This window comes from Muntiacus reevesi, chromosome 4 (assembly GCF_963930625.1).
Source record: "Muntiacus reevesi chromosome 4, mMunRee1.1, whole genome shotgun sequence".
NCBI lineage: Eukaryota > Metazoa > Chordata > Mammalia > Artiodactyla > Cervidae > Muntiacus > Muntiacus reevesi.
This window is the reverse complement of record NC_089252.1, coordinates 21286104-21298239: the sequence shown is the minus strand read 5'-3', so window position 1 is coordinate 21298239 and position 12136 is coordinate 21286104. Positions and strand designations below refer to the sequence as shown.

General features: G+C 44.3%; 1 protein-coding gene across 8 annotated transcripts in view; it reads left to right on the top strand.

Annotated features, from left to right (window-relative positions):
- Positions 1-12136, top strand: part of DTNA (dystrobrevin alpha) — a 301171-nt gene that overhangs the window by 259484 nt on the left and 29551 nt on the right. For all 8 annotated transcript variants that reach the window (XM_065932380.1, XM_065932383.1, XM_065932382.1 and 5 more), the window contains 2 exons: positions 348-445; positions 5516-5629. In XM_065932380.1, the coding sequence (XP_065788452.1) occupies positions 348-445; positions 5516-5629 (212 nt within the window). The remainder of the gene's footprint in view (positions 1-347; positions 446-5515; positions 5630-12136) is intronic.

The window sequence follows — 12136 nt, the reverse complement described above, 5'->3', positions numbered from 1 at the left end:
CCCTTTACTGAAAAAAAAAAGAAAAAAATAGCTACAATGGGAACAACATGGCAAGAATGAGCTCGCTCCCCAAAATCAGAAATTTGGAACCAGTTTTCTGTCCCACATTTTGTGTATTTGCCTGCAAAAGAATTCTCTTCTGCTTTCCATCCCATAAATGTGCTCCAGACCTCTGCAAAAGCTGGTCCTTAGGAGAGGAACAGCCGTTTAATTTTACGTGTTTTGCTTTTTTTGTTTTGATAAAAATGGTTGTCTTTTTCGTGTGCATATCTCACGACTCCTGTCTTTTCAAACACACATAGATTCCCCTGCCCAATACTAAATAGTGTAAATTACATATTTTACAGCAGCCGACTCAGCAGAGGAGCGCCCCTGACATCTCCTTCACCATTGATGCAAATAAGCAACAAAGGCAGCTGATCGCAGAACTAGAAAACAAGAACAGGTAAGACTTTTTGGACAGACTGGCTTTTATGATCAAAGTACACGTTCATTAATAACCTATAGTCATGCTTTTAACTGTCCAGGTTTTTTTCACCCTGTAGGCATATAAATATAAGGGAAGTCATCTAGAGTCAGTGATGCTGCTTCTGAAAAACTAATCTTTAAATTCTACATCATCAGAAACTTCATGAGGTGAAAAAAAAAAAAATATATATATATATTCTGAGATGTTAATACAATAATGTAATGTTCCCAGATAGTATCATTTCCCTTTTTCTGAGATACTTATTTTTGTTAAGGAGCTGTCTAAAGCAGAAGGGCCCCCCTGAGTGCTAAGGACTAAGTATCTTAACCACCCAGAGACAAGTAGAAGCCTCGCCAGGGAGGGCCCTGTGAGGATCGCAGGCTAAAGAGGCATCTGGGACACCACCATCACCCACTCGTTCAAGCCAAACATCTCCATGCCCCATCCATCAGGAGGTTTTCCTCTTTATTCAACACAGATTGACTCGCCGTCTGCCCCAGTTCCCCAAAACCAGACACTTCATCTCCTCCATCCCCACTCAATGCAACCTGTCATTTTATAATACATAAATCATATCATGTTATTTCTTGTTGAAAACCTCTGGTGACTTTTCCATTACACTGTGAATAAAACTCACGCCTCTGACCACAGTCTGCAGGTCCAACCTGACCTGATTCCTGCCTCCCTTCCCAGCCACTGCCGACCTTACTCGTTACACTCCTGCTTCTTTCTTTCTTTACAGTCTTTCAAGTACTGGCTGTTCTCCTAGCTTACAGAGCTCTTCCTCAGGGTCTCTGCAGAGATGGCTCTCCCTCACTGCTCAGGTCTCAGCTCAAACGGCATCTCCTATAAGACCACCTGTCTAATACCTCCTACTCCGGGAACCTCTTTCTATTACATCCCTGTGTGTGTGTGTGTGTGCGCGCACATACACGTGCGTGCACATGCATGCGTGCTTATCTCTCTCTGAAAAAAAATTGCATTCAAGTGTCTGTTTCCTTCTTATTCCCTGTCTTGTCTGACAGATACGGAATTTCTTTGAGAACTGAGTCCATGACAAATGGCCCCTCGGTTCCAGAACCATGCCTGCCTGGTACACTGAAGCACTGTAGAAGCTCAGTAAATATATACTGAGTGAGAAAGTAATAAATTGCTGAGTCAGATCTTAAACTCAGTGCTGAGTAAGCCTCACATAAAAACAACTTGTACCTTCTGTATTTCTCAGAACAGCAGCAAAATGTCTTAATATTTAATCTCATCTTTAAACACTGATGTGCCTTCTAAGATCAAACTGGTAAAGGAGAAGGTTGTGATCATTGTTACATGCCGGTAGAGTCTGACCTGAAAATCTTGGGATAAATGGTCAAGCTATTCTTTGAAGTTCTACAGAAAGAAGTTAAAAGGAAGGTAAAAATTCAGGACATTTTCATATTCTTGGAAAAAAAGACTAAAGTGAAAAATTTATAAGCACACAAATAGCTTATATTGGTTGCAGTTTTGATCTACCCTCCTACCTTTCCAAAGCATTTATTCTCCCTTCCAGTTCTCTGCTTCCACTCAGCATGGAGATAGCATTCGTGTGTTCTAAGTTGCTTCAGCCCTGAATGACTCTGCAACCCTATGGACTATAGGCTCCTCTGTCCATGGTATTCTCCAGGCAAGAATACTGGAGCAGGTTGCCATTTCCTCCTCTGGGGAATCTTCTGACCCAGGGACAAACCCGCGTCTCTCCTGCATTGGCAGGTGGGTTCTTTACCACTAGAGTCACCTGGGAAGAGACTCGAGGGGGAAATTGGGACTTCCTTTAAGGAAATAACCCAGGGATATGTACCTCCACGTGGGATTCCAGAATCAACAAGAGGCCCCATGAGTGTGCTGGCTGTGCCATGCTGCTACTTCTTCTCCTTAGTTCCAGGGCATTTGGGGATTGCACTTTCTGAAGGACCAGAGAGAGAACAGAGGAATGGGAATGAGAAAAGATGGCAGGAAGAGAGCTTCATCTTGTCACTGAGTTCTTTCCCCACCCCATGTCTAAAGAGCATCTAGTCCATCCCGAACTCATCTCTAAGCCAGTGGCCTCAACCCCACAGCTGACTCCAGAACCGTGTCCCAGAAGTTTATTCAGGTCACAGTTCCTGTACCATGGAAATCACCCAGGGATCGCATGGTCTCCAAAGAGACAGTTAACCCAGTAATCAGATCTCTGGGCTTCAAGGGAGGACAGAATTGCTCACTTGACTTTGTGACTACCCTAGGTAGTTCATGGATGTTTCAGCAGTGATCTTTAGAAAATAATGCTTCCTTAGAACATACTTAGAGGAGCCAGTTGGAGTTAGGAGTAGCAAGACTCTTCAAATTACATTGTCTAAGTCACAGCCTGCCTAGGCTACACCTGTCGGACCAAACAGTGGAGACTAAAGGAGTCTGATATACATGAGCTTTGGGGCACACCAACCTGAGTTCAAATGACCACCACCACCTAGATATTGAACTTGGGCAAGACTTGTAACTAGTCTATGCTTCGATTCCCTCATTCATGAAACAGATAATAGCAGTCCCTGTATACGATAGAACTGTTAGGAGGATTAAATACGACTAAAGAAGACAATGACTACTTAGTGGCTGAGCACACACGCAAACAAGAAGACGACGCAGTTCCCAGGTGTAGTCTAAGCGATTCATGCTCCTTACCTATCTTATCATTATTTTTTTCTGCTATAGCTGCTTCTCTATTTTCCTTCTTTGGGGCAAAATGGTTCTGTCATGGTTCTGTCCTCAGAATCAACAAGGAGAACTAGTGGAAGTCACAGAATGTCAGGAGGTTAGCCCTGAGGAACTTGGAAGTCTCAGTTCACTGATTTTCAGGCTGAGCTCTCTGGGACCCCAGGGGCCCTGTAGGGGTGCATGAAGAGGAAGGAGGGGCATCCCAGGTGGCGCTAGTGGTAAAGAACCCACCTGCCAAGCAAGAGTTGAAAGAGATGCCAGTTTGATCCCTGGCTCGGGAAGATCCCCTGGAGGAGGGCATGGCCACCACGCCAATCTTCTTGCCTGGAGAATCCCATAGACAGAGGAGCCTGGCGGGCCACAGTCCATAGGATAACGCAGAATCAGACTTCAGTCTGATAACTGCTTCAGTCAGACAACTGAAGCAACTGTATGCACAAAGAGCAAGGTGGAAGAGCCAGTAATACAGGGCGCTCCCCTTCTTTAACCAGAGAAGTTTCTTCTTAGCTGTCTGATATGTTGGGTTTCCATGGAAGATTCCTTTTAAAGAAAAACTTCCACCTTGAAACACCAAGGGGGAGCAAAAAAAAAAAAGTTGAAAACCACTGAATTATGGTCCATACCCATGAGAGGGAGGGTGACTCACTCGTTATTAGCTTCTTGATGCTGGCGTGTTTGTGGAGCAGGAGACTGTAAATCAGCCTTTCAGATGGAAAGTCACCCAGCCCCCTTGCTCACCAAGTTCACCTTCCATTGTCATTCTTGGTGCTTTGTTCTGTCTTACTGTCTCTTCTGCATTTTCCAGGATGGGAGACTGACCCCTCCCCCAAGAATCCATGACTTGTAACCTCGTCTAACAGCGTCTAACTCACTTAGGGATAATTTGCTTTGCATCGCTCACCTATCCTTTATGGCTGGCCTAACGTTCACCTCAATGCAGGGCAGCCCAGGCCCCAACATTAATAATAGACGGACGCGTCTCACCCCTGACTGAGGTCACACCAATAGCACTCTTAGGTCACTGACTCAATTACGATGAATCCTTTTAAAGGCACTTTCCTTCTTAAGGCTACCCTCGTTGAGATCCGTTGTTAAGGTTGAAAATGTTAAGAAAAGAGAAAGAATTTTCCTAACTGGGGGCTTTTCAGATAAATTCAGTGAGAAGAATTTCATTCCTGGTGTGAGAATGGGGTTATTTAGTTTCATAAAATGAATGCCATTTGTCCTTATTTTCCTTCCAAGCATCTCTTACTTGGTATCAGCAGGTAGTTTAACATGTCAGACTATCATAAATAAGAGGAAGATTCATTTTCGTCTCTTAAGCAGTGCGCTTTGCAAAGTTGAACACTTTACTGCAGCATTATATTACTGACTAGAGAGATGCGGTCCTGGGGAGAGCAATCAGCTTGAAGGCTCCAATGACACACTCAGACCTTCCTGAGTCCTAGGATGTACTGGAGATGAAGGCAGTAGCCCTCATCCACAGCACTGAACTGTTGCAGGAAGAGGGATCCCTTCCAGGGCCTGAGAGTGGGCTCTTGTCTAACACTGGGAAATGAATTGTCCAAGAAGACACAGGTGCTGACAAAGCAAAAGATTTCATTGGGAAGGATGCCCCAGGGGACGAGCAGCACACAGGAACACAGGAGGACTGCCCCGCCCCCTGATTCAGTCTCAGATTTTATGGTAATTGGGGTTGGTTTCCAGGTTGTCTCTGGCCAGTCATCTTGCTTGGCCCATATTTGGTCTGACTCAGGGTCCTTCCTTGGAGAAGGGCATGGCCACCCACTCCAGTATTCTTGCCTGGAGAATTCCACGGACAGGAGAGCCTGAGGGGAGGGGGAGCTACAGTCCATGGAGTCACAAAGAGTCAGACATGACTAAGCGACACACTCAGGGTCCTTCCTGGTGGTAAGCGCATCTCTCAGCAAGATGGATTCTGGTGTAAAGGATTCTGGGAGGTTAGTCATCTCAACCCGCCTTTGGTCCCTCCTAGATTCTCCCAGTTAGCTTTTGGCAGCAGCAGCACCACACGTTCCTTATTTGAAGCTCTGTTGTGAGGCAACTCAAGCAAGCAGTTATCATCAGTTATCACCATGCCTGACCACTGCAGACAATTTCAGTCAACAGTTCCCTAACACAACTTAGCTACAGCCAACACCTCATAAATACCATCAGTTCATGAGGATAGATTTTGCTCCAACACATAGGACGACCCCTTTCTTTCTTTGCTCTGGTGGCCCTGATCAGTTCCCATGTTAGATCCTGGATATCCTGGAAGTTAACTGACCCGGGTTTCTCTCCTTCCTCCTCTCTCCCAAGAGAAATCCTACAGGAGATCCAGAGGCTGCGGCTAGAGCATGAACAAGCTTCTCAGCCCACGCCGGAGAAGGCACAGCAGAACCCCACTCTGCTGGCAGAGCTGCGGCTCCTCAGGTAAGAAAAAGAGCCCAAAGTGTCTCAGGAAGGGCAGTGTTTGAGATCGTCCGTAACATCTGACAGTGTCTACCGGAAAATGGTCATCAGCCGCCTTAGCTGCCAATGTCTGTTTGCTTTTATTTTAATGGCACACATCTAATTGCTGAGTTTTAGGGGTTTGGGGAAAGAGGCTATTTCAGTTCAGTTCAGTTCAGTAGCTCAGTCGTATCCAACTCTTTGCGACCCCATGAACCACAGCACGTCAGGCCTCCCTGTCCATCACCAACTCCCAGAGTCTCCCCAAACCCATGTCCATCGAGTCGGTGATGCCATCCAACCATCTCATCCTCTGTCGTCCCCTTCTCCTCCTGCCCTCAATCCCTCTCAGCATCAGGGTCTTTTCCAATGAGTCAGCTCTTCTCATGAGGTGGCCAAAGTATTGAAGTTTCAGCTTCAACATCAGTCCTTCCAATGAACACCCAGGACTGATCTCTTTTATATTTACATTTTAATTTTTTCTTTGACACAGAGAAAAGGACACAGGGTTCTTCAGATCCAAAACCAAATGTTTCACTGGAAAAAAAAATTTATAGTGCACTTTTTTTATTAAAGCGTAGCTGATATAAGTTATTATGTGATATTATGGAAGCTGTGCTCTGTGTGTTTCGTTGCTCAATCACGTCAGACTCTGTAACCCCATGTACTGTAGCCCTCCAGGCTCCTTCGTTCATGGAATTCTCCAGGCAGGAATACTAGAGTGGATAGCCATTTCCTTCTGCAGGGGATCTTCCCAACCCAAGGATCAAACCTGGGTCTCCCTCATTGCAGATGGATTCTTTACTGCCTGAGCCACCAGGGAAACCCCATACTTCATTTATGAATTTTATAAAATATTGGTTGTATTCCCCATGTTGTACAATATATCCTTGCAGGTTATTTTATACATAATAGTTTGTACCTCTTAATGCCAAGCCCTGTATCACCCATCCCCCACTTCTCTCTCCCTTCTGGTAACCACTAGTTTATTTCCTATATCTGTCTCACTGGAAAAAAATTTGAACTCAACTCGTTTTAGTTATTTGCACTATCAACAATATGTTTATGATAAAAAGGGATCAACAAAACAAACATGTAAACAACTAAATAATTATTACTTTTTAAATTTAAAAATTTATCTGTGACCCATAAATTTTCTCCAAGCCTTGGTCCCTAAGAGTTTTCTATATAGATCCTCACACCTTCTTGTTCTGCAAATGAATTTAAAGGCCGGGTGTTACCTAGTTGGTCATCATGAAATATTGTTGGAAAGGACCAAAGAAGGTCATTTGGTTCCACCCCTGAATTTCAGGGTACTTCTCAGCCTCAGACTGTGGAGAGTAGCAGGACGTGGCTGAGGACTGTGAGCATGTGCAAAAGGAGAATCAGACCAGGGGCTCTGCTTCAGACCTACCAACATGCCTTGAATATGGCACTGCCCCAAGCCTGTCTGTGTGGAAAACAACACAAACACAAACCCAAAGATACTCCCGAGTGGAAAGGTCATATTTCACAAGGCAATCATAGTCAGCAAGGATAGCATTCTTTCCATCTTTCAGTTTGGATGTCAAGTGTATTTCAGGTATATCTAACTCCGAGGCATACTTTTTATAAGTACAGATGCCCCTTCTCAGAAACCCTTGTCAGAATTAGACCACCACTTGCTCACTCCGGTGGCTCAGACAGTAAAGAATCTGCCTACAACGTAGAAGACCTGGGTTCAATCTCTGGGTTGGGAAGATTCCCTGGAGAAGGAAATGGCTACCCACTCCAGTATTCTTGCCTGGGAAGCTTATGGACAGAGGAGCCTCATGGGCTACAGTCCATGGAGCCACACGGAGTCAGACCCAACTGAGCGACTAACACTTTAACTTCCTCCTTACAAGGAGACTAAACTTAGCACATTCTGTATGGCTGTATTTGTATTTTACCAAGTCCCAGTTGATTATATGGCTCTTTCTAGGCACTCCACTCTAACCCAGCTCTATGAAAATATTCACATCTGAGCACTCAGCATACCTGGCCCAGGGAGCAGGCCCGGCCTCTCAGGTGGGATCTAGTCTCTCCAGGCTCACACCTGGCTGAAGGGGCAGACCCACCAAAGGCCTGAGTTATGGGAAGGAGATCTGTAGAGCTTGCAGCTTGTAGAGGTTTCTGGATGTGCAAAGATCACATCATACTTTAGAAGAACGAAATAATTTAATGGAAGAAATATAATCCTTTTCAATATATGTGATTTCTGGTCCTTCCTTCAGAGAGATGTTTTAGCAATTCTTGCATGTTCTGCTACACCATCACCCAGAAGGGATGAAAATGAAAAGAATGTTTTACATCCTCCTCTTCCTCAAGGACTTATGAAAGTAAATCACTGCTTGAAAGCAGCATGTTTTGCCAAATAGGATTATGTCGGCCCTCCAGACTCGCAAGTAAAGAAAGTTGAGTCTACTACATGCGTGCATGCTAAGTCGCTTCAGTCATGTCTGACTCTTTGCCAGGCTTCTCTGTCCATTGGGGATTCACCAGGCAAGAATACTGGAGTGGGTTGCCCTGCCCTCCTCCATGGGATCATCCCAACCCAGGGATCAAATTTGTGTCTTTTACATCTCCTGCATTGGCAGGCAGGTTCTTTACCACTAGCGCCACCTGGAAATCACTCTTATGACCCTAGATGAGTTTAAAGCTATACTAAGGAATCTGGCTCTGTGGGGAGCTTCTAGACTTCTAGCCATCACCATCAGAGGGTGGCCCACACATCCAGCTTGAGATCTGAGACACCTATATCCTAGCTGATTTGCTTGCCTGCCTTCACATTCTCGAGGCTTCCCAGGTGGTGCTAGTGGTAAAGAACCTACCAGTCAATTCAGGAGACGCAAGTTCAGTCCCTGGGTCAGGAAGATCCTGTGGAGGAGGGCACGGTTAGCCACTCCAGTATTCTTGCTTGGAGAATCCCATGGACAGAGGAGCTCAGCGAGCTACAGTTCATAGGGTCACAAAGAGTTGGACACAACTGAAGCAACTTAGCATACATGCATGCAGGTTGTGTGCCGGGCTTCCCAGGTGGCTCAGTGGTAAAGAATCTGCCTGCCAATGCAGAAGACACAGGACACCTGGGTTCAATCCCTGGATCCAGAAATTCCCTAGAAGAGGAAATGGCAACCCATCCCAGGATTCCTGCCTGGGAAATCCCATGGACAGAGGAGCTTGGCAGGCTACACTCCAAGGGGTTGCAAAAGAGTTGGACTCAACTGGAGCGACTTAGCAGGCATTCCATATTCTCCACATTTCTTCTGCCTGGGATAAATACCCTCCCTTGAAGGATATTTCTCTGGATACTAATGAACCACTTATACTATGCTAAGCACTTTAACAATTTGGAAGTTTCACAAATACCCAGAAACCCTGCGACCCTGCTCTGGGTGTTTTATCCTTTAGTCATTTCAGACTTTTCATGAGTTCCAAAACAGTGACCTCTTGCCAGTTACTTTGGCCTTGAGTTCACACTGAGGGGTGACCATGTGAAGCCGCCAAAGGAACTCCTTTCTGTAGCTTTGACAGAGGTCTCCTCCATCTATTACATCTTTTCTGGGCCTCTTATTGAGAAGTCAACAGGAGAAATTTCTTTACGAGGGAAATGAGGGCAGCAAGATCAGTGCTTTGCTTTTCATGAACACATAGTTTATTTTTATCTTAAGGGCACCACAACCTTTTTAAATGATCACATTCCCCGTTTTACTTTAGCCATGACAATGCTGAAAGCCAAGTTTACAACCCAGATATGGCAACTGAATAGCATTACAGGACAGGCATTTCATAGACGCTTCCTATGCACTAAGCTCTACCTAACACTCTTTCATACAGTTGCTGTAAAAAACCTGGAAGATGGCCATTACTATTATAGGAAAGGGTTAGTCCCTCAGTCATGTCTGACTCTTTGTGACCCCACAGACTATAACCCCCCAGCCTCCTCTGTCTATGGGATTCTCCAGGCAAGAATACTGGAGTGGGTTGCCATTTCCTCCTCCAGGGGTCTTCCTGACCCCAGGATTGAACCTGGGTCTCCCACATTGCAGGCAGATTCCTTACCGTCTGAGCCACCAGGGAAGCCCCTTACGACTATAGTCTTTCTATAAAGAAACTGAGGTCACAGAAGTGAAATAACTTGCCCAAGATCCTGCACAGTGAGCCTCACAGGTCGATTCTCTCTCCTTTCCTTGTGTACGAGCATGCTCAGTCGTGTACGACTCTTTGTGACCCCATGGACTGTAGCTCATCAGGCTCCTCTGTTCATGGGATTTTCCAGGCAAAAATCCTGGAGTGGCTTGCCATGCCCTCCTCCAGGGGATCTTCCTGACCCAGGGATCGAACCCCCATCTCTTAAGTCTCCTGCATTAGCAGGAGAGTTCTTTACCACTAGTGTCACCTGGGAAGCCTCTCCTTTCCTTGGTCGTAATTGTCTCCTGCCTAGACTATTATAATAAGCGTTTACTTGATTCCCAGCCTCTGGACAATATACACTGCTATCATTTGATTATTCAGTTAGTTCAATTTAACAAATATTTCTAAAATGCAGTGTGCCCAGAACTGAGTTGAAAAAGATATTGTTCCTGGTCTCATAGAATTTGTGCTCAAGTAGGAAAATGACATAAATCAAATAGGTACACAAAGAAGAGTGTGATTATTAACTGTGATAAATTCTATAAGGAATCTTCCTTTAAAAAAAAGACATAATTATCAAGCCTGCTACATCAGTCAGAAGTTACCATGAGGAAGGATTGTTTGAGTTGAAGCATGAAAGATGAATACGTGGGGAATGGGGATTATGGACAGGAGAGGGAGCTGGAAATAGCTGATGAAAGGGTTTACTGGTAGACAGATGCTATATGTACAAACACCAAATAGCAAGAGCAAATCTGGTACCTTTTTTGGAACTGAAAGCTTTGTTGACCTAGAATGCAGTGAGTGAATGGGTACATGGTAAGAGTTGGAGCTGTAGATGTAGGTGGGGGTAGACTGTGATGTTGTGTGGCCATGCGGACCATCTTGAGGAAATTGTCAATCCTACGACAGGAAGCCATTGGAGGATCAGAGTTACGTATCGAGTTAACACAGTGGATTAGCTTGGCAAGTCAGATTCACATGAGTCAAAGATCTTATTCTAATATTAATACAATTAATATTAAAAATTGCCTAATTTTTAGAATACAGGCAATCAAGAGGCACAAATGAAGCTGATTGCAGCATTCCATGTAGTTCCCCAGGTCTTTCCTTCCCATATTGGATGGCGAATCTGAGGGAAAGTTTGCAAGGTGATCTAGTGAGCCTTCCCACTGCAAAACCATTAAGAGACAGCTAAAGAACTGTATTTGCAAAGACAATGCCATCTTCTACAAAGAAGAAACTAGTAAACTGTAAAGCAACTTCACAGTACAAATGTGAAGAAAAACAGTTATAAATTTTCATATATATCTCTTGTCTAAAAAAATAAGCATATTATATACCCCAAAGTTGCATTCTTTTTAAGGTATATGAGATTATTCTTTGAGAAAACTTACTAATATAAAGAAACTTTTTTGTGGAATTATAATCTCTGATGCAGGTCTGTGGTTTCCAGACTTGAATTTCATTTGACCAGCTTAATTTTTTTTTTTTGGTGGGGGGAAACAACATAAAGTTAAATACTTTTTGTTTCACCATGTAACAATTTTGCTTGGGCTGTACTAGGTTTTAGCTGCAGCACGTAAGCTTCTGTACTTGCAGCAAGCAAGGACTACTCTTGGCCGCGGTGCACGGGCTTCTGGTTGCTGTGGCTTCTCTTGTGCAGAGCGCAGGCTCTACCGTGTAGGCTCAGCAGTTGTGGTCCAGGACTGAGTTTCTCCATGGCAGGTGGGATCTTCCTGGACCAGGGATCAAGCTCGTGTCCCTTGCATTGGCTGGCAGATTCTTCATCACTGGACCACCAGGAAAGTCCCTATAATGACATCTTTAAACTACCATCACCTGTTACCATGTTTCATGAATGCAGTATATTTTTTAACTTTTTATTTTGGAAAACGAGTTACACCTACAGAAGAGTTTTAAGAATATCACAGTAAATTTCCCTTCTACGCTTCACCTAGAGATTGCAAACATTTTGTCGCACCCTCCTCTATCTCCCTATATATGTTTACATATGTAAACGACACACACATCTTTGATGAGCCGTTTGAGAGTCAATTGCACACATCAAAACCCTTTACCCCTAAATACTTAAGTATATATTTTCTAAGAAAGAAAGACATTCTCTTCTGTAACTATGGTATCATCATCAAACTCAGAAAAGTTAATATTGATATTTATTATTATTATCTGTTAATAATATACAGTTAAGCCTTCCCTGGTGGCTCAGATGGTAAAGAATCCACCTGCCATGTGGGAGACCTGGGTTCAATCTCTGGGTTGGGAAGATCCCCTGGAAGAGGGTATGGCAACCCAATCCAGTATTCTTGCCTG